The sequence below is a fragment of the Trichomycterus rosablanca genome, chromosome 5 (genome assembly GCF_030014385.1).
Source record: "Trichomycterus rosablanca isolate fTriRos1 chromosome 5, fTriRos1.hap1, whole genome shotgun sequence".
NCBI lineage: Eukaryota > Metazoa > Chordata > Actinopteri > Siluriformes > Trichomycteridae > Trichomycterus > Trichomycterus rosablanca.
In genome coordinates this window covers 34,932,737-34,956,421 of record NC_085992.1, presented here as the reverse complement: position 1 = coordinate 34,956,421, position 23,685 = coordinate 34,932,737, and the positions used below count along the sequence as shown (strand labels likewise).

The 23,685-nt window shown below is 38.0% G+C and overlaps 1 protein-coding gene across 1 annotated transcript; it reads right to left on the bottom strand.

Annotated features, from left to right (window-relative positions):
- Positions 1-106: 106 nt before the first annotated feature.
- loxl3b (lysyl oxidase-like 3b) lies at positions 107-23,538 on the bottom strand. Its single transcript, XM_062995096.1, has 14 exons — positions 23,396-23,538; positions 21,023-21,349; positions 20,777-20,940; positions 17,252-17,463; positions 11,913-12,120; positions 11,653-11,833; positions 9,311-9,465; positions 6,660-6,830; positions 3,577-3,736; positions 2,753-2,996; positions 2,474-2,589; positions 2,250-2,386; positions 1,129-1,240; positions 107-1,006 (listed from the first exon to the last, which is right to left on the bottom strand). Exons 2-14 carry the CDS (start codon positions 21,339-21,341, stop codon positions 933-935), a joined length of 2,253 nt encoding a protein of 750 aa, XP_062851166.1. The 5' UTR covers positions 21,342-21,349; positions 23,396-23,538; the 3' UTR covers positions 107-932.
- Between the last annotated feature and the right edge of the window lie 147 nt (positions 23,539-23,685).

The following is a 23,685-nucleotide window of genomic DNA, read 5'->3' as shown; positions in this document are numbered from 1 at the left end:
AATTTCCCTTTGCTGGAATAAAGCAGTCCAGTCCAAATAAAAAAAACAGCACTGACCATAAAATTTCCTCAAAAAGAAAAAGACTTGACAGTTGGCACTATACAAGTGTGCAGGGTTGGCATTCACCAAACCCAGATTTATTTATTAGACTAACAGTTGATAAAATGTAAAACGTATTGCTCTCATTTAATTCACACTGATTGTAATGCTACAGAGTCCAACAGTAATGTACTTTACATCACTTACACCACTTTTCTCCGGAATCACTGGACACAGTGAAGTAACACACCACAGACTGGCTACAGGCGTAGCCAATCATGTATGTAAACAGCTCAACGGCCGATAGCACCAACAGGGATTTCAAACCCTGGATCACAGCACCAGTGGGCTAGCATAATTTACCAAATGCATCACCATACTGCCTAAGGTGTCAACATTTACTTTAGAATTTGAAAAACTATTTATTTAGCACTGTGTTGGTTTGGTCACTTGAATTCATTTTGCAAGAGCTGCAAAAACATGGGTGGTGCTTAAACTGATTCTGTTCGTTGATAATATTCCTTTAAGAATGGAAAACATACATTCATTCTGTTTTAGCTAAATTATCCCCGTTTGATAAAGCTACATATATTCAAGTATAATGCAACTGTAATCATTAAAATATCTAATTTCGTAGATTTTAAAACAATTGGCTGTCAACATAATATCCTAACCATCCATTAGATTCAGATCATTTTTGTAGCCTAAAGACTAAAGCCTATGCTTTACTGCAATCATTTAAACATTACGGATTCCTATGTTGTGGAAATGAGGTACAAACAGTCTATAATAGCTGCATTTAAGATGTAAAATGACAGAAGTGTAATCTGGGCTATACTTTGTATATAAACCTATGTGGATTAACATGTAAAATGAGACAGATCTGATAGGGTTTATGAGATTTCATTGTTGATTTGTCCTGGGTATTTCTCAAACCTCCTCTCAGCCTCCTCGCTGAATGCATCACCTGACAGGAAACAAAAATAAAACAGACTGAATTCTGCAGTTATGAATCAAAACAAAACATTATCCAAAACATAAATCTGATTTTGTGGTTGTGTACACAAGCATGGTGTGTAAAGGTCTCACCAGTATGACAGTTGTGAAGCCATATCCTGTGGCCATCGTATTTGCAGTTACATTTCATGCCATTGTTTGTGTAGTCGCTCTCAGAAACTTCGAAATTAGGATTGATTAAAATCTAAAAATAAAAAAAAGTCACATACAGTTTTAGTTATTACAAGATTTGTTATTTAGTTATTAGTTATTACAAGATTTGTTATTTAGTTAATAGTTATTATAAGATTTGTTGTTATTTAGTTATTATAAGATTTGTTATGTAGTTATTAGTTATTACAGGATTTGTTATTTAGTTATTATAAGATTTGTTATTTAGTTATTAGTTATTATAAGATTTGTTATTTAGTTATTAGTTATTATAAGATTTGTTATTTAGTTATTAGTTATTACAAGATTTGTTATTTAGTTAATAGTTATTATAAGATTTGTTGTTATTTAGTTATTATAAGATTTGTTATGTAGTTATTAGTTATTACAGGATTTGTTATTTAGTTATTAGTTATTATAAGATTTGTTATTTAGTTATAAGTTATTACAAGATTTGTTATTTAGTTATTAGTTATTACAAGATTTGTTATTTAGTTATAAGTTATTACAAGATTTGTTATTTAGTTATAAGTTATTACAAGATTTGTTATTTAGTTATAAGTTATTACAAGATTTGTTATTTAGTTATTAGTTATTACAAGATTTGTTATTTAGTTATTAGTTATTACAAGATTTGTTATTTAGTTATTAGTTATTATAAGATTTGTTATTTAGTTATTAGTTATTATAAGATTTGTTATTTAGTTATTAGTTATTATAAGATTTGTTATTTAGTTATAAGTTATTACAAGATTTGTTATTTAGTTATTAGTTATTACAAGATTTGTTATTTAGTTATTAGTTATTACAAGATTTGTTATTTAGTTATTAGTTATTATAAGATTTGTTATTTAGTTATTAGTTATTATAAGATTTGTTATTTAGTTATTAGTTATTATAAGATTTGTTATTTAGTTATAAGTTATTACAAGATTTGTTATTTAGTTATTACAAGATTTGTTATTTAGTTATTAGTTATTACAAGATTTGCAAAGATACTCAGACAGTAAAAACATTTTTGCAAGCATGAATGTCTGACCTACATGTAAGATATAATTTCCTGGTTTGACATCAGTAATGTCAATCCACTGGCAGTCAATATCATGCCGGTACAGATCCCAGCATCCCACTGTGATGCCTTGCTCTCCAAAATTAGCACATTCATATCGCTTAGAAACACCTGTGACAAAATATTATTTAAGCAAAAACAATAATGTGTTAAATACATCAATGAGCAAGTGTGTGTATGTCCTTCTACTTATTGTACCTTCCTGACAGTCACTATCTTCCAGACAGAAGCTAGCTTTGTGCCCCTCTGCCACCTTGGTGCCATTGCTAGTTAGTAAGTCATAATGGGTGAAGATATCCATACTGTGATAATGCCTACAGATCCACAAAGGAAAAAAGAAAAAAAAACCTATTATATGTAGGCCTTATTTTTCAATAAAACACATGCTTTGACATGATCTAAAAGGACCAGACCTAGTCTGGATATTTGGTAATGCAGATTATCCATTAAAACAAGGTACTTTACAGCTATAGTTACCCATGGCATGCGTGCCAAACCCAGGAGTGGCGTCCGGCTTTAGGTCTAAAGTCAGCACGACCAACGTTGTGGATCTGTGAGGAGAAGCGGAGTAGGCGTCTGTGGCCGTAGGGCCAGTTAGCTTTGGCAGCACTCTTAGATAAACAGTCCTCCTCTGCAGCACAGTACAGCATGTGCAGCGGTCGGTCCTCTATATACCCTGTCTGCTGCACCAAAGATGCATTCATCACCAGATCTGATGCAGCTGAAGAAACACAAATATTCACTATTAAACAAGAACAGAATAAACAGCACTGATTTTCAAGGTTATCTGATTTGCCATGTAATCAGTGAGAATGTGATGGATGATATACGAGGGATCTTCAAAAATCTTCTGCACTTTTATATTTTTGTTGGAAACTGTAAGGGTGGGAGGAGTAGTAATTGGTCATGTCTGAGAGACTGAGAGAGCTTATATTCCGGATGTAGCACCAACTGATTTCCACCTTTTTGGGCCACTCAAAGAAGCTTTAAGGGGAAGAAGATTGTCATGTGATGATGATGTGAAAGCAGCAGTGCATCAGTGGCTACACACTCAACCAAAAACATTTTTTGCTGATGCCATCAAAATGGTACAACGCTGGGGAAAATGCTTTGCATAGTAAGGTGACTGAAGAAAATTGATGTCATTTGTTTTTAAAATTCTTAATAGAGTTTAAAAAGTGTGGAAACTTTATGAAGAACCCTTGTATAATACATTTAATAGATTACATAGTTGCAAATTAACTGTCTGAACATATGAGAACTAATTCACTGTATATGGTCTGTCCATATCACATACTTACTCTCTGAACAGATAACCCCTGCAGAGAATCGTGCGGCTGATTTCTGGCAGCTCACAGTTCTATGATGCTGGCACTGGCTGAGGGCGAGTTCATCTCCCGTACACTTAACTCCACTCATCACCATCTCAGTCACATTACTGCCGTCCCAGTACCACGTTTCCTTAACAGCCACCATACAAACACAGGTATATCTGATTTCTTGAGCAATAAATAATTATTTTTATTGTTTTATATGTGCATGAAAAGAAATGACACATAGGAAAAATACTAGATACAATTACTTTCAGTGGTCTTAAAAAATAGTAAAAAAAATACAGTGTCACAGGACCCATGACCAATGGATCTAAACCTCTAATCTGGGAGCCTCAATGTACAAAACATTTTTTTTTTGTGATTTTACTGTTAATTTGCTGAGTTTAAGGGATAAACCATGTGTCAGTGCAAGGACAACACAGCCTGTAGGAAAGAAGCACACTTAAAATATCTTTAACCTATTTTTGCGCATCTGTTTGTGCAATGCTTACTTATTTGTATATTCAAATACATATGAGGAAAAGAGGTGCAATTTGCAATTTACCTAGAACTCAAGAATGTATGCATAACCTTGTGAGTTTTCTACATAACCTACAGGCTGAATACACTTAAAAACAGGCATTAAAGGCTTTGTACATTAGGTTTTATCCAAGAACAAGTTACACAGAACAATAAATGAACACAGACCCATAAATTCATCCCTCTGAGAAAGTAGTCCTCTTGATGAAATGATGAATTACGCATAGTTGAAGCTTAATTAACATAAATATTTTACAACAAAATTCATTAAAAAAAGTTTGTTTTGCCTAAATGATTACAGCGCCTGTAGACCAGGGTAGGAAACCTCATTTACTAAGGGCGCACTCACATGGGAAGCGGAAAAACGTAAATCGCCACTTTGCTCAGCGCTTGGCTTGAGCGGTGCGGTAAAACTTCATCAACGTGACCACGAAACAAATCTGTATTTGTGTGAAATAACCAACAAATCCGCTCTGAAAGTGCCCACATTGGCTGTTTTTCTCACTGTTTCACTTTTAAATTTGTGTTATAGTTTGGGGTGCTGAGAAATCAACTTTTCTAAGAGTGTCTACAACGCTTATCGGTACAAAAAACCTTAATGTGGTTTAAAATACTAAAAGAACGACACAAGAACACTAAACTTCTGTTAATACTGATCTTTTTTGTATTTTATTTATGCATTTTCTCCCCAATTTAGTGTAGTCAATTTGTGCTTCTGCTGCTGGGGGATCCCTGATTGCAGTTGAGGTGGGTATATTGCTGCTTACTAGGGTTGGGCGGTATGACGGTATTGCGGTATACCGCAGTATTTAAAAATGTTGATGGCAAAATTTCTGCTTCAGGTCTACCTTGAAAACAGAGACTTTAAGACTTTCGCGCATCCACAGTAAGGGAGTGGTGGGAGTTGTAGGTGGTTGGAGCTCACTGGTTGGTTGTGGGGGTGCTCACTGTTTGAGGTGATAACACAAAAGCTAGGGAGCTCTCTACATAGGGTGTGTTCAAACACCTAGTGAGCTGCCTTGCTTTCTTACTGCCTACATAGGCAGCTGCCTCAGTAGAGAGGATTCTAATAAGTCAATGACTTATTATAAGGCAGGTTATTCAAACGCGCTACTTAGACAGCGATTCCATCGAGTTTTGCTTGCTAACCTAACAGTTAGCATCTTGCCATTCAAAACCATGGGATGGGGTGGCACAACGTGCTAGCATGTCAATATAACATCTTTGTGTAGCGAATACGGTTACATTCACTGACAAGCCCGAACTTGCAAAAAAACACACTTGTGCAAGTTTATACAAAAAAAAAATCGGCAATACCGCCCAACCCTTACACCTCCTCCGACCGGTGTGCAGCCACATAGACTGGTCATCCCGCCCAAGCAGAGACGTGTCTGCTGCAGGCAATGCCAATTATGCCCGCTAGATGGTGCCCAGCCGACCAGTGGCAATGCCGAGTTTCGAACCGAGGAGTTCAGAATCCCGGCGCCGGAGTGCTAGCGGAATATCCCGCTGCGCCACCTGGGCGCATTATTACTGATCATAAGTTCTCTTCACTAACAAAATTCATTGGTTGTTGTTTTAATACAATAATTCACGTTAAGCTTTGTTCATGTTGAGCATTGTTCATACAACTTTTACCACGTTATATCAAACAGTTTGTCTCAATAAAGGTGCTTTGAAAAGGTCAGCGGCAAACTGGGTCAAAATTCAATCAGGTGAACTTTGAGCGCCATGGCAAGCACAAAAGTCGCGAGGGCAACGGGGCAAAAGCTAAGCAGCACCGCCACACTCCACAGGAAACAACGGAGCAGTCAGCGCAAAAGCAGTTTTGACGCTTCTCATGTGAATTTTTCCCTAAGGGTCTTGGTGGTTGAAGGTCCAATCCAACAAAGTAGAAGCTTTAACTACTTCTTCTTTTTAAAGTCAGAGACCATCTATTTAAACAAGTTGTGTCAGACGAGCCATTTACTTGGTTTGAATAAAAAACTGCAACCAAACCAGCCCCCTGCAAACAAGATTATCTGTCCCTACCAATAAGTATAAGCAAGTTTCAAGTGTGTCACAGTACTGCCCTGCATATATCACATTAAATGAATGTTAATTATTGTTTGTGTGTGCATGTGTATGCATGTACTCACAGTAATCGCATGCATGCTGTAACCCAGCCCTAGCTGTCTGCATGCCACCATGGCCTCCTTGGTGGTCCAGCCCTCACTGCACACACTGCCCCAGCGACGTCCCACCCTAACCTCCACTCGCCCCTCATACTCTGATCGCCCACCCACCAGCCGTACCTACAGACACAGCCTACGACAAGTCAATACACACACTTACATGTAATTTCCAACACAGTCACACACAAGTTATCTGCTTAGTCCTGCACTATCTACATTAGTTTGTATGTAGTGGTTTTTTTGTGTTGACGCACCATCAGTGACGATGATGGGCCTCCAGAACGGTTTAGGCAAAGCAGAGCAGGCAAATGGTGCCACCACTAATATTAGATGCTACTGTTTGTGTTAGTGTCCTACTTTCATGCCGTGGTTGGAGTATCCGAGGCCCAGCTGTTTGCACACCACCATGGCCTCTTTGGTGCCCCAACCTTCTCCACAGATCAGCCCCCAATACTGTGTTCCATTAGAAGCTGAACGCAACACTTCCACACGACCCTCATAGCGTGTGCGACCACCTGTGATACGCACCTGAACAGGGCACAGCATGGGCAGAAAGGTTAACTTCCTCTATAGCAACATGGCTATATAGGAAGGAAGGTTAATAATAGGTTTAGAAATGCAGATGCACTGTAGGTAGTGTATGCCAAGAAACATAAAACTAAATAAAATATTTCAGTTATCTTAGAATGTGATAAATCATTGTCTTTAATGGCAGCAGACAATGTTTTCAACATTTTATAATTATAAATTAAATTAACATTTTAATTATAATTATATTGTAGAGTGAGTAAGAAAATACTTTTTGCACATTTTGTGTTGTGTATTCGATTTTGAATAGATACAATTGCTTTTTAACCAACAATCTACAACAATCTAATTTTATTCTGAAAGAGTCTGAGAGGATCTGCAATGAAAACTGGGATACATTAACAAAATCTAAATGTAAAGCTTATCCAAGAAAAAGTGGGTATATATTTATATATAAAGTGGGTGTATACACCGATCAACCATAACTATAAAATCACCTCCTTGTTTCTACACTCACTGTCCATTTTATCAGCTCCACTTACCATATAGAAGCACTTTGTAGTTCTACAATTACTGACTGTAGTCCATCTGTTTCTCTGCATGCTTTGTTAGCCCCCTTTCATGCTGTTCTTCAATGGTCAGGACTCTCCCAGGACAACCGCAGAGCAGTATTATTTGGGTGGTGGATAATTCTCAGCACTGCAGTGACACTGACATGATGGTGGTGTGTTAGTGTGTGTTGTGCTGATATGAGTGGATAAGACACAGCAATGCTGATGGAGTTTTTAAACACCTCACTGTCACTGCTGGAATGAGAATAGTCCACCAACCAAAAATATCCAGCCAACAACACCCCGTGGGCAGCGTCCTATGATCACTAATGAAGGTCTAGAAGATGACCAACTCAAACAGCAGCAATAGATGAGTGACTTTACATCTACAAGGTGGACCAACTAGGTAGGAGTGTCTAATAGAGTGGATAGTGAGTGGACACGGTATTTAAAAACTCCAGCAGCGCTGCTGTGTCTGATCCACTCATACCAGCACAACACACACTAACACACCACCACCATGTCAGTGTCACTGCAGTGCTGAGAATGATCCACCACCTAAATAATACCTACTCTGTGGTGGTCCTGTGGGGGTCCTGACCATTGAAGAACAGAGTAAAAGGAGGTTAAAAAGTATGTAGAGAAACAGACGGAATACAGTCAGTAATTGTAGAACTACAAAGTGCTTCTATATGGTAAGTGAAGCTGATAAAACGGACAGTGAGTGTAGAAACAAGGAGGTGGATTTAATGTTATAGCTGATCAGTGTATATTCATTTAAAATCAAATCCACAACACAACAAAGTGCAAAAAATCGAGAGGTTTGAATACAAGAGTGTTAAAGCTACTTAATAAACTAAGTAAGCATCATTGTTTGAAACATACTGCCACACTGCAGTGCTTTATGCATTTCAAACTTAGGCTGTTAACAAAGATCCTAGTTGTTCATAATAAATTAAAAAGATAATGTCATAGGAATAACATTATCAAAATGATAGATCATGTGGTTCTTGATGAAGACATGTTCTATTAACCCAGTGAACAACTACATATTTTTGGAGAACTAAACCCAAATCAGCTACAGTAGTAACTGTATAACAATGGCCACTACATAAAGTTCACAATAGAACAAAACAATGCCAACCTTTTGTATTCACTTTTCTAAAGTGAAATCCCCTTTTATCTTCTCCATTCACTGCACTGGGTGTATTTTTGTTTATTTAGTGTATGAAAAAGCCCAACCTCACAGAATTGATCTCCCTTTTTTGATCTCCCAGTTTTTTTGGATGAGAAGTGAAGGGCTGTTTCTCAGGCATTAGACTATTTCACCCAATGTTGCTTAATGGAAAATAATGTCAAACCAACCAGCTAAAAGATTTATCCTTTTAAAGCAAATATAGCTGAAAATGTGAGAAAGCCATTGTATTCATTGCTTTTCATGAGGAAATTAACAACTGTATCATAACACATTATAAATTAAGTAGCTGAATCACTTTCTCTTTATTTGATCAACTGTCTCTATCAAAAAGTTTCAATGTGAATTTTCAAGAATGTTCTATTCTCCGATTTTTACTTTTGTTAATATTTAGGTCATGTGCATACAATTGTTTGACTGTTGTGTGTTGTTTTTTATTTTATTTGTGACACTGGCATTACATGTGGTGCTTCATGAAAACCGTAGTTCCTCTAAAGGAGAATAAGGACAACATCTTATACTATTACTTGTTTTCTGCTTTTCAAGTTTTTTTGCTTGTTAAAAGCTGTTAATAACTTATGAACAATCTGGTAGCTGGTTGGTTCATCCTAAGTCAGTCTTGTTCAAACACAAAAGAAACAGTACATAGGCCGAAAACACAGACATCTTTTATAATAACTAGTTGTCTTATATGCATTGTGTTTTTATATTAATGAAAGTGTAATAGCTCTGACCGTTTCATCAAAGCCCATGTATGGCACGTTACAGCGGACTGCAGCGTCCTCTGTGTGCTTACAGTCCTCTGCAGTGATGTTCTTATAGCGACAGTTCCAGAGAGAGCGCTCATGACCTGAGCACTGAACCTCATTCATGTAGATCGGCCCAGTGCCTGCAACATTATACACAAACACACAGTCAGACATGCATGTACAGGCTAGATATATACTGTAGTTTCAAAATTATGGCCACCCTTGGTTAGAATGGGGAAACATGGTTACAAAAAGCACATATTTAAAATATACAGTAGTGTTCAAAAAAATAGCAGTGATTTTAAAAAAGGGAATAAAGCACAAAATCATTCAAATAACTTTTATTTCCATGAATGCAAATGCACTGAAAATACTACACTTTCAATTCTAAATCAAAACATTAACAAAAGTTTGTGTTCATCATTTACAGAAAATTAAAAAAATGAATATTAGGCTGTTCAAAAAAATAGCAGTGCCAGCATTTTTCTCAAAAAATGTATCTATAAACTAAAAATGTTTGAGGTTTCACTTTAGTTTAAATTACTGAACGAATATTTAGTGGCATTACAATTGTTTCCGAGATCTGTGTTGCATGGAGTCGACCAACTTCTGGCACCTCTGCACAGGTATTCCAGTCCAGGATGATTACACTACATTCCACAGTTCTTCTGCAATTTTGGGTTTTGCCTCAAAAGAACGCATTTCAGATATCAGAACACAAGTTCTCTATGGGATTGAGGTCAGGGGATTGTGCTGGTTACTCCATTACCTCAATCTTGTTTGTCTGTAACCAAGATGTTTTGGGTCATTGTCATGTTGAAACACCCATTTTAAGCACATTTCTTCTTCGACATAGGGCAACATGATCTCCTCAAGTATTCTGATATATTTAAATTGATCCATGATCCCTCGTATGTGATAAATAGACGTAACACCATGGTATGAAAAACATCCCCATATCATCATTTTGTACCACCATGTTTTACTGTCTTCACAGTGAACTTTGGCTTGAATTCAGTGCTCAAGGGGCATCAGACATACTGTCTACGGCCACTAGACCAAAAAAATACAATTTTGCTTTCACCAGTCCACAAATGTTGAGCCATTTCTCTTTGGACCAGTTAATGTGTTCCTTGGCAAATTTGAACCCATTCAGGACGTGTCTTTTTCTTAACAACGTGACTTTGCAAGGAGTTCTTGCTGGTAAATTGGCTTCACTTAATCATCTTCTGTACTCACTGGGAACTTCAGATGTTCCTTGATCTTTCTGGAGGTGATCATTGGCTGAACCTTTGCCATTTTGGCTATTCTTTGATCCAATCGAACAGTAGTTCCACGCTTCCTTCCGCGTCTTTCAGATTTTAGTTGTCACTTCAAGACATTTGAGATCATTTTAGCTGAGCAGCCTATAATTTGCTGCACTTCTCTGTATGTTTTTTCCCTCTACTATCAACTTTTTAATCAAAGTATGCTGTTCATCAGAACAATGTCTGGAACAACCCATTTTACCCAGTATTTCAAAAGGAAATGTGCTATGACCAACCTGTGCAACATTTGCCACCCTCCTACATTAAATAAGGGCCAAAAATATTATTTTGAACAACCCCCTTTCAATCAATGCTTTGATTACTCAGAATGAGCGGCATGCATGTCCTAATTGTTGGGTTTGTTTTGTTTTCATTACTCTACTACACTTTCAAGTAAAATTGTAGAAATAGCATTTCTACTAAAAACAGTGATTTATCAGGTCAATGGTGTTGGACTGCTATTTTTTTGAACACCACTGTATAAGAAATCTATTATTTAATAAAGAAGATTTATTTGAACAAAATAAAGAAATTAACAGTTACAGCTCTCTGATTAAATGTAACAGTGTAAAATATGTGGTAACAGGGCACTCGGGTGGTGCAGCGGTCTAACGTGCTTGCAGCCTATTGTGGAGTATTCTCAGCTGAGCCACCAAGAATTATTCTTCCCCCCTCTTTTTAGTCATTTCCAGTTCCTCAACAGTCTATCACATGACCTCTCCAACAGTTTGCTTCTTTCCCTGTGCCATTAGAGTCTCACAGAGAGCAGTATCCGTATCTCTCATGCAAGCACCTTGAAAAGCCAGCAGAGGGCACAACTGCAGCATGAAGAGATTGTGAAACCTGGTTAACCCTTTCCTACCTTAAGAAGACAATAACATCAGTGGGGGTGCCCAGCTGATCAGTAGCACAGCTGAGACTCAAGTTTGACAGCTTCAGATCTCAGGTGTTGGGCTTGGGCATTAGCTGCGTCACCTGAGCGCCCGGAGAATGACCATTCTTCTGCCTCCTCTTTCTCACCTTGTCCCATGCGGGCTCCAGTGAGGGCCTCTTTGGCAGAGCCATAGCCCAGCTCCCTGCACACCACGCTGGCTGACTGCAGGTTCCAGCGATCATCACACACGGTGCCCCATTCATTGCCCTTTAGAATCTCCACACGACCCTCTCCTGACTTTGCTCCACCCTTTAAACGCACTTTGCTCTGCAGAAAAGAGAGAGCAGTTAGTAAAGCCATGCAAAAGCACAAATAAAGACATGTCAAACATACAGAGACACGTTACCGAAGACTTGAGTTTTTTCTTCATGGCCCGGTTTTGAGCATAATCTGGTCCAGGCACACAGCTGACAACAGCAGGCATGCCGCCAGGGCAGCTATCAGTGGCATTGGCATGGTTAAACTCTAGTGGACAGGCAGCCAGGTGCACCTCTGTGCCTGAACATGCCACAGTGTGAACCAGGTAAGTGTTCTTCTGCCGCTCTGCATATAGCCTAAGACAGGGAGATGAGTGTGGGTAAGAAGGTTGTTTTTTCTTATATATTTACATATTTAAATGAACATCTGAGATGATGCCGTCTACTGTAGAACAATGTGCTGCTGACACCCCTAGTACAGTATAAATTAAAATGTTCTCTGCAATTATTATAAATGCACTACACAGCCTAAAGAGCACATAAACTGAAAATTAATAGATCTGGCAACACAATATGGCCAAAAGTGTTTGGACACATCAGCATAAACTTGCTGGAGATCCCATTTGAAAATCATACACTATAATGACAAATAACCCCCTTATTAGATTTAGATTTGTTAATTAAACAGCCTTCACAGGATTCCCACAAGATTTTCTGTAGTGTGTCTGTGGAAATTAGTGCACATTAAGTCAAAAGACCACTTGTGGAATCAGGCACTGATGTTGGATGAGAAGGGCTGGCTCACAATTAACTTTTCAGTTTATTCCAGATAACATTAAAATACATAATTTATTTTATATTATTGATTTTACACACCATTTAGCAATTGATGCACCTACAACACCTGAAATAATTAATACAGGTGTCAACATAATTTTCAGCCCAGTGTTTTGCTAATAGATTCATTAAACTGCAAACCATTTATCTTTTAAAAAGTGTTTTCAATTCTTCAGCACAAGAGGTGAATTGGTGGTACAAATCCTATTTTTAAAGATTTAGCACATTTAGCAAAATGCAATAAAAACAAGAATCTGTGATATATATATACTTTTTTTTTTGCGTTTTTTTCCTGCCATTTTCTCCCAATTTAGTGTCGTCAATTTGTCTTCCGCTGCTGGGAATCCCCGATATTTTGCAGTCGAGGTGGGTATATTGCTGCTCACGCCTCCTCCGACCCACGTGCAGCCCTTAACGGAACCTTTTTCCACCCATGCACTCTGCACGGGTGCCTCTATGCACCAATCAGGGTCTTTACGCAGCGTTTGAAGACCCCGCCCACATATTCTGGTCATTCCCTCCCTGCAGGCACTGCCAATTATGCCTGCTAGATGGCGCCCAGCCGACCGGTGGCAATGACGACTTTCGAATCGAGGAGTTCAGAATCTCGGTGCTGGTGTGCTAGTGGAATATCCCGCTGTGCCACCCGGGCGCCTGCATTTAATATTTCTTGATGCTTTAGTTAACTGAACACTAAGACCACTAAAAAGTGCAAATTTGGCAAAATTCTGGTGAACACTGTATTAGACCGCCACAGTGTCAACTCTAAAGTTCAGTTAGGAAAAAATAAATAACTAGGTCTGGTTTTAAGCGGATTCCTTTGCTCTAGTAAAAAGAAATATCAATAGACACAATGACACAATAACATTTTACAGAATTAAGTGCTTCCAACTTTGCACCAGTTTGGAGAAGCTTTGCTCTTTCGACATGCAAATGTACATGTGCATAAAGCAAAGTCCATGTAGAAATTCTTTGTTGTGTTTGGTGTGAATGAACAGGACTGTACAGAAACCTAAACACAATCCCAACACTATTGGGATCAACTGAAATGCTGATTGCAAGCAAATGTTAGCACTCAACAAGAGTGCTCAAAACTCTTATGGTTGGATAGAAGTAAACCTACATGGTTCAAAATCTAGTACAAAGATTACCAGAGATGTTTTTATCAGCAAAGAGGGGCTGACTCCAAATTAATGCCCATGGATTTGTATATACACATATACACATACCTTTTGGAATAAAATATTTAAATATTTCATAGTATCGAGAAACAAACGTATACATTTTTGCTGCTATACAGGGTCAACAATGGTGATTTTCCCTTACATTTACCAAGGTTACCTTTTGCCTGTGGCCAAGTTGTCAGGTTTAGACTTAGAGCTAGATTTGCTAGCTTTAGTGATAGCTTTAGCTTTGGCTTCCTGCCTGTAATGCAAACATCCATTAAGACAAACAACATTCACATTTTCACCAAAAATCTAACATATTTAAGCCCACACACATATACACAAATACACACACACATTGTGCGAACATGTTAAAGATGTTAAAGGCGGGGTAGTAGCTAATAGGAATGCAGAAAAGGTAAAAAAAAAACAAAAAAAAAAAAAACATATACAGTATATATATATATATATATATATATATATATATATATATATATATAATAAAGATAATCTAGGGCAGCTGGAATGCCCTTACATTTACAGCTTTTATCAGATTCTTTCATCCAAAGCAATTTTCAATTATGACTGAATACAGTTTAAGCAAATGAGGGCCCAACAGTGGCAACTTGGCAGTGGCAGGACCAACAAACTTTTGATTACTAATCCAGTACCGCTGAGCTAGCAGAGCCTTGTCATATAATACATATACACATGCACAGTACAACGGAATATTACAGTATATCCCAGCTTCTTTGGAGCTGAGGTCTGAGTGCAGGGGCAGCCATTGTGCCAAGAGGGTTAAGGACCTTGTTCAAAAGCCCAAAAGTGGCTGCATGGCAGAGCCGGCATTTTATTATACATTCTTGATATTAAAGACAATCTTTATCTAAAGATAATCTTTACCTAACTGACGAAAGGACAAAAGGAACAGATTTCTAATGTTTTTACCGATCAGCTTAATTGTATTTTGTAAATATATACAAATTAGAATTTGATGCCTGCAATGCATTGAAAAAAAAATGTTGGGACAGAGGCATGTTTAGCACTATGTTCCATCACCTTTACTGATAGCACTGGTTTTCAGAGTCACCCCCAACCCCATTTGCCTATATTTAGCACAATAGCATAATGGTTTATCATGCAACATCGTCTGAGGGTTCAAAGATCACACACTTTCAACAGTGGTTTCTGGTCTTGCAAATATGCAAAAGTTCCTTATACGTTATTTAAAAGTGACCATGTGACAAACAAGTCCAATCCATGGACGCCCCACCTCACAACTTACAGGAGTTAAAGGATCTGCTGCTAACATCTTGGTGCCAGATACCACAGCACACCTTCAGGGGTCTAGTGGAGTCCATGCCTCATAGGGTCAGGGCTGTTTTGGCAGCAAAAGACGGACCAACACAATATTAGGAAGGTGGTCATAATGTTATGCCTGATCGATGTATACTTGATGTTAATGGCCTTGATGCTCCTAAACATAACCAATGGCAATGAGTTAACTTGATTTTTTTAAACATGCTAGTAAAATGAAATGCTTACTCTTAGTGAGGATTAATATCATATTATTAGTTTTCATTTACAGTGTTATTTCAGAAGTACCCCAGCACAGCTTCTATCTTCCTCTATTTTCACTCAGTCATTACTTAGACCTGAGAGGTTTCAGCACTAAACAATGTTAATAAAACAGATGGTAATTATTTCCTCACGGCCAGTAGTCTTTATGTCATTCTTACCATTCCTTCACTATTACTTTTTTCCGCTCTATTTTTCTTTAACCAGCCCAGGTCATTATTATTCCCTGTGGCTTTTATTAACTTGTTTGTGCATGAAGACCTTATTTGCAGTACTTCATTTAATATACAAGAACAGCAGCTCAATTATCCAGAAAATAACTGAATAATCCATAGAAAAGAAAGTTTGCTCTAAAGCAAAGTGTTAGTTGGAAAGTGACTATATCTACTAATATAAAGTCTATACAAGATACACTAGACTGTAGTCCACTAGGGGAAGAACACTACTGGTTACTTCCCCTCAGATGGTACCTGTCTGCCTTTACTCTAAATTTGACTTTTGGATCAGTGGATCTCTTTCTGAGTTTCCTGTAGAAGATAAAGATAAAAATAAAGATATCTTGTCAAATATGAGAATAAACATGCACAGAGACAGTAACACACACATACTGTCGTTTTGTAATCTTAACCAAAGTGAGCTTTCTCTGCCATGACATGCTCTGAAACATCATGAATATCATTTCAAATAGTTTTCTGATAAATAATCTGACAAAAATAATTCTTAGCAATAACAAAATCTAAACATTTCCCTTGCATCATTTCATTAATTGCTTTATCCTAGTAAGGGATTCAACCAGCACAGGCGTAACTAACACCTTAACAGGGCATCAGTCTATTGCAGGGCTTTGGACATCCCGCCCCCCCTAAGACACAGCCAATCATGTCTGGGGATTCAAACCCAGGATTTCTTGCTGTGAATTGACAGCCACTGTACTGCCCTACAATTAAAGCATAGCACAGCTGAGATTCAAACCCAGATCTCAGTAGTGGTGGGCTAGTGTAATAGTTCTCATACAAATACGAGATCCACGTCACACAAAAATACAAACAATGACAATAACTTCATTCTTTTATCACCTACTAAAATGATACAGTAGTGTGACATTACATTGTCTGAGCAATTGAGGGTTAAGGGCCTTGCTCAAGTGTCCAACAGTGGCAACCTGGCAGTGGTGGGGCTAGAACCAGTGACCTTTTGATTACTAGTCAAGGATCTTAACCACTAGGCTACAACTCCTCTGTGTCCATGATAGAAGTGTTGTGACAATAAATGCTAAAATCAATAAACATATGGTTACATGAATAGAAAATCCCATAATAAAATAAAATTTTTATTTCATTTTTACCACCACTTTATCCTGGTTAGGGTCACCGTAGGTTCAGGTCAAAAGTTAAGTATGCATCGCTTGTGCAAATATTTCAAATGTCTTCTTTTTTCATGCTTAGTAACAGCTCAGTCCTAATTAGGGTGGCAGTGGGTCTGGGGTAACCCGAACACACCAGGACAGGTTTTTTATTTTGTTTTTATTTTTGGGCATCAAACATTCAAGGTTTTCAGCCAGGTACCCTAGTGCTATGTGGCTTTCACACTACCTGCTGCACCACAGTGCCACCCTGGGTCACAAGTTAAAACAAACAAAAAAAAATCTGATTGAAAACTGTTACGCCCCCAGCAGCATCCCCCCACCCAGCCCACAGTTTGTATAGCATTGCTCCATGTATTTCATTCTAATCTAACAAAAAATATTGTACATTAATTATATATTTATTTTATTTTAATATTTTATTTATTTTTAAGTAATATTTTTAAGTAATATACGTACAGTTTTACATTACAAATCTCAAACCTTGAGCCTATAGCTCCCTCAAACCGCAGAAAATACATACAGTTTACTCTAGTTTACTCACTTGTAAAAGTTCTTGTTGACCTTCCTCTCATGGGGGAATCCCATCATGCCACAGACTACCCGTGAGTTTTTATGTGTCCAGCCATTATCGCAGATCTGAGACCAGCCATCTTTATACCTCACCTCAACCACTCCCTCCAGCACAGGCAACCGTTTGCTGGGTACTACTGATCGCAGACGCACCTCCTCCACCCGCCTCTCATCCACCTGCACCTAAGGGAAAGCAGCCAAACACACACAAAAAACAGTTAAATCTTAGAACGAGACAGATAGCCTCCAAAAGAAAGATTTTCATCTGGGTTAATACTTTTCAGATGCCAGTGAGTAAAGAGAAATCAGTAGCAGACATACAGTGCCTTGCAAAAGTATTCAGCCCCCTTGAACTTTTCAACCTTTTGCCACATTTCAGGCTTTAAACATAAAGATATGACATTTTAATTTTTTGTGAAGAATCAACAACAAGCGGGACACAATCATGAAGTGGAACGAAATTTATTGGATATTTTAAACTTTTTTTAGAAATAAAAAACTGAAAAGTGGGGCGTGCAATATTATTCAGCCCCCTTGCGTTAATACTTTGTAGCGCCACCTTTTGCTGCGATTACAGCTGCAAGTCGCTTGGGGTATGTCTCTATCAGTTTTGCACATCGAGAGACAGAAATTTTTGCCCATTCTTCCTTGCAAAACAGCTCGAGCTCAGTGAGGTTGGATGGAGAGCGTTTGTGAACAGCAGTTTTCAGCTCTTTCCACAGATTCTCGATGGGATTCAGGTCTGGACTTTGACTTGGCCATTCTAACACCTGGATACGTTTATTTGTGAACCATTCCATTGTAGATTTTGCTTTATGTTTTGGATCATTGTCTTGTTGGAAGATAAATCTCCGTCCCAGTCTCAGGTCTTTTGCAGACTGCAACAGGTTTTCTTCCAGAATGGTCCTGTATTTGGCTCCATCCATCTTCCCATCAATTTTAACCATCTTCCCTGTCCCTGCTGAAGAAAAGCAGGCCCAAACCATGATGCTGCCACCACCATGTTTGACAGTGGGGATGGTGTGTTCAGGGTGATGAGCTGTGTTGCTTTTACGCCAAACATAACGTTTTGCATTGTGGCCAAAAAGTTCGATTTTGGTTTCATCTGACCAGAGCACCTTCTTCCACATGTTTGGTGTGTCTCCCAGGTGACTTTTTATAGATATCTTTGAGAAATGGCTTTCTTCTTGCCACTCTTCCATAAAGGCCAGATTTGTGCAGTGTACGACTGATTGTGTCCTATGGACAGAGTCTCCCACCTCAGCTGTAGATCTCTGCAGTTCATTCAGAGTGATCATGGGCCTCTTGGCTGCATCTCTGATCAGTCTTCTCCTTGTTTGAGCTGAAAGTTTAGAGGGACGGCCGGGTCTTGGTAGATTTGCAGTGGTCTGATACTCCTTCCATTTCAATATGATCGCTTGCACAGTGCTCCTTGAGATGTTTAAAGCTTGGGAAATCTTTTTGTATCCAAATCCGGCTTTAAACTTCTCCACAACAGTATCTCGGACCTGCCTGGTGTGTTCCTTGGTCTTCATGATGCTCTCTGCGCTTTAAACAGAACTCTGAGACTGTCACAGAGCAGGTGCATTTATACGGAGACTTGATTACACACAGGTGGATTCTATTTATCACCATCAGTCATTTAGGTCAACATTGGATCATTCAGAGATCCTCACTGAACTTCTGGAGTGAGTTTGCTGCACTGAAAGTAAAGGGGCTGAATAATATTGCACGCCCCACTTTTTAGTTTTTTATTTCTAAAAAAAGTTTGAAATATCCAATAAATTTCGTTCTACTTCACGATTGTGTCCCACTTGTTGTTGATTCTTCACAAAAAATTACAATTTCATATCGTTATGTTTGAAGCCTGAAATGTGGCAAAAGGTTGAAAAGTTCAAGGGGGCTGAATACTTTTGCAAGGCACTGTAAGCTAATCATATAAAGATGGTAAATGTGCAGACACAAAATGCTTCCACATGATGTCCAGAGTGATGAACTTCTTGAAATCTCATGTGTACACTGGTCTGTATTGAGTATGCACTGTTATAATGTATAAATTTAAATTAGATTTTTATACAAATCTACATTTTCTTGTTCATGTTTTACCACCGCTTTATCCAGGTCTGGTTTGCGGTGAGTCTGCTTTCCCTGAATCACTAAGTGCAAACTCCTTCCCCAGACTACAATAGAGGTGTGCAGCACAGCTAATGCAACAACAAAACTGTTCACTGAGTTGCTTAGACACATATTTTATACATACATTAACCAGAAAGGTCACTGTGCCATTGGAAGTATTTCGGTAGGCCAGCCACTGCTTGGGAAATTGTGTTACAAAACTAGTGTTACAAGTTGACCTGTCCTAACATTTCTGTCATAATGTATAACATTCTTTCATATTACTAGAGCCCTAACTAATTCATGGCCAGGAAAATCACGTCACGGACCATGAAATGAGCCGTCTCCCATGTAATATGCAATTTGCTGTAAAGATTTGTGTTTAGCGAGTTCACATTTTTCATTCATGTAGCATATGAAATATGAGGCACAATATGTAATATGAGGCGGTCCCAGCAATCATACGGCAATTAAGTTAGTGTAACAGACTTTTCTGTGGTGTAGTGTGCTGACAATGTGTGATGTATGTATTTACGTATTGAGTGCATTTTGTCCCTTTGTGGATTTTATAATCAATGGGAAAGTGTGCTTCTCTACACACGAGATCATCTCTCTGTAGTCTGTGCTGCACCTCAATAGAGCAAGCCAGTAAAGTATTATGCTCCTGATAGTTTGTCTATGTACAGTTTATGTCTTACTTTTTAAACTCAGCAAACTCTAAAGATGCTCGGTTACATTAGCAATCAGACAAAAAAAGCAGCTAAAAACACAACTCTGGTAAATGAGTTTGGAAAACTCCCAACCGATTATGTGGATAGAGAGGGGTGTGTGTCAAAACACGGACATCATTCAATTTAGTGTGAAATGTTGCACTTAAAAATCGTGAAAGCTGCGATTTTTGAAAAACGAGGTCCGGAAAATTAAGCACATTTTCCTGTGAATTTAATAGGGCCCTACTTATTACTTACTACTTTTGTAATATTGGTATAGTGTGCTACTCATTTAACCTACTTCATTGCTGTAAAGGTTCTAGTCGTATCAAGTTCAGATTCAGCAGTACTGGCAGTAATCAAGCCTGTGTGTTTATCAGGTAATTTTGTTTAACTGATTGACTTACCTGGGGGTAGTCGTTTTTGCACAGTGCCAGCTAGTGTTTAATAACTTTTTTCTTTTTCCTTTTTTCACAGTGAAAAAAACTGATTTTTTTATTATTTTATTGTTAAGTTGGCTTTGCTTCAAAATAAATTTGGTTTCAATAACTAAAACTACTAAGCCAGACAAAAAGCAAAAATATAAAAAATCTAGAAGGGGCACACGCTTTTGACATCACTTTATTCATTTAATTATTTTAAAATCTGTCATTTTGTTTACAAAAAAATACCTCTATTATGTTGGAGTCAGTGAATCCTGGTAGCCTCTCATCTGTACAGATCACCCCAGCATCTTCATCATGGGTGCAGTCACTGTTACCCCATCCACGCGATTTACACACTGATATACTCCTCTCACTTCCACTGCACTGCACATTATCTAGCCAGATCTTGCCTGAAACACATACACATGACCACTACAAAACAAAAACATTTAAGTACTGTCTTTGTGTAAAGGGACCTGAGAAAAATATTACCTATGCCCTTGCCATATTTGGCACTGTGTGCCCAGCCTATTGCAGAAACAAATCCAAGCTGACGACAAAGAACTTGTGCATTGGCCAATGAGAAGTCATCATCACAGATAGTTCCCCACTCGCCCTTATAGAAGACCTCAATTCGACCCTCGTTGTGCTTCCGTGGATGACCGGCCAGACGAAATCTTAGACTTTGAGGTGACTGGGCTGCTGGGGTGGGGCTAGAGCGTACAGCCTGGGTTGTCTGGGAAAGACATGATGGAAGCCAAATGCCAAGACAGAGCATGACTATGTGTCTCCGCCTCTGAGACTGCTCCATTGCTAGGTCTGCAAAGACAGAAGGTGAGAAAGAGAAAAGCTTTGATAAAATGTCAGACAGCACATGCCTGTCTGCATCTAAAAGAATTTGTGCCTGTGAGAAGTCTGATGTGAACCAGCTGTCTGGAGTTAGAAAAGCAAACAGACTGACCACGGATGAGCCTCTGATACTATGTAACTAACATAAACGTATTGTGTATACAGTATGTGTGCTTTCAGGACCATCTGTCTGAGAGGGTAATTAGTCAAAATCAGCATCTCACTTAGGCCCTATCTTTATCAGGGATTTGAAAATAAGGTCTGCCCTTTGAACTTTCACCTGTGTGACCTAGTATGTCCAAGGCACGGTTAAAATGCATTTTAACCTGCCTGTTTCTACTGAACAAAGAACCCACAGTTGCACTTAAAATATTTTCTTTTCATAAACAAAGGATGAACAAAATAAAAGAAACCTCTAACAATAATACATTAATACAAAAGATCTAATTAGACTGATTAAAAGCTGTGCAACTCTGACCATGATAAAGCAATTAAGGAAAAAAGAACTGATAGATGCAGTCAGCTTTTGGAGAGCTTTAATTCTCTTTAAATGTTGTCATACACACCCTAAATAGTTTGTAATAGTGTTTTCTTAAGAGATTAAAAGTAGAAGATCTGACCTGCACATATGTCTCGGATCATTGTCTCACTTAAAAATCCAGCGATGCCCCATTTTTAGTTTCTTTAGATAATAGATAATAGTTTTACAGATTTTGAGTCCATGATGCCATGTCCCTTAACAAGGTTCCCCATGGCATAGTTAAACAGCCCATCACCACAGACCCTTTTTCATCTTGAAGAATGAAGAGAATTTGACCTGTGTCAACCCACATATATTCCAATGAAACAGGTGGTCATGGATTAATGCTTGATACTTTTAAGACACTCTAATCAACCATACAGAATTTGCAAAAAAATTGTGAAACGTTATTTAAATAAGAAAATCATTATATATGGATCTTTAATCAATGGAGGATTTTAGTCATTAAGCTAATTTACCAAAAGCTGAATTTCTCATAACTGTTTTTACTCATCATTACCAGGCATGCTAATATATGTGAAAGGACTGTATAATGAGTGAAATGAAAAGTTAAAAACAAACTTTCTAAAGCAGAAAAAGCTGTGTAATGTCAAAGTGTTAAAACTAAAATTATTAATAAAAAACTCAAAGCGGTGGCATTGCAGACAGGCATTGCAGTGTAAAGGCAGTCTGGCAAATATTTTCCCATTTCAACTTTAATAAATGGTTATGGTTTCATTGGTTTATATGAGAAAAAATGGTATTTCGAGAAATAATGCATTCTTTTAGTGGAACTGAACTGTTTTCTTTAATGCTCTGGAGGGGCACTAAAGGATTCATTTAAAATTGAACAAAAGCTTTTCAATTTTAATAATCATTTGAGTAAATCATTTTGGGAAGCAAAAAGACCCTTCTGACTAACAAAAAGCTATCCCATCCTCCACATGGTTCTTTAAGTTGGCTTGTTCTTAGAAAAGTTAACTACCCGAAAATTCCATGACATCTTTTTTTAAAGATTGTACTGTGGTTAGACATCACTGTTGGTGGGGGAAAATCCTGATATGAAACTGTTATTCAGAAAGAACTAGATGGAAAAATGAACATGACTCAGAAAGCTACAGGCAGAATGGTTGTCATCTGGGGCTGTAAAGACAATAGTATAAACAATTACTGCTAGACTAAACAGAACAAACTTCCTCAGACAGTATTGTGATTATGGTCAGTTATGTTGCCAAATTACTATGTTGGTTTTCTAGTTAAAAGATGGTCTTCTATACAGTCAGTAAACCGTTACACAGTGATCTGGACAAGCTCTCTAAAGGAACGAGGTTTCTGTAAGGGTCAATGCAGGCATTCATGCAGAGGTCTACGTGTCCACCAGCTTACATACAGTTATCACAGACCAGACGATTATGGGTGAAAGATCAGACCCTCTTTTCACACATGGAAAAACTAGAAAATAAAAAGTACAAATGATAATCATCACAAATACATACCTTTGTAAAGGCTGCACAGTATTTCCTTTTAGTCTTGCTCTGATTCCTCAGGGGGTTGTAAACTTCTTGCGGTTAACACACTCGCAAATACAAACTCATGGAAATGACTCAGTTAGTAAAATGCTTCACATAGCTGCTATAAAGACCTTTAATTTACAGAAGATACGCATTTTCGTTTTATGAGTGTATCCAGAAAGCAGAAACGTTCTAATGAAGGATTTTGAAGAAAGACAGAGGGAGAGAGAAGGAGTGAAAGTGAGATAGGGAGGGAGGAGGGTGGAGTTCAGCGA

What these genes read in the sequence shown, in the direction of transcription:
- loxl3b (XM_062995096.1), bottom strand. Translation starts at nt 21,341, where the DNA reads ATGGAGCAGTCTCAGAGGCGGAGACACATAGTCATGCTCTGTCTTGGC. An exon ending in CAAATATGGCAAGGGCATAG is followed by an intron (nt 20,941 to 21,022) that starts GTAATATTTTTC and finishes TATGTGTTTCAG; the next exon opens with GCAAGATCTGGCTAGATAAT. An exon ending in AGATAGTGACTGTCAGGAAG is followed by an intron (nt 2,387 to 2,473) that starts GTACAATAAGTA and finishes ATTTTGTCACAG; the next exon opens with GTGTTTCTAAGCGATATGAA.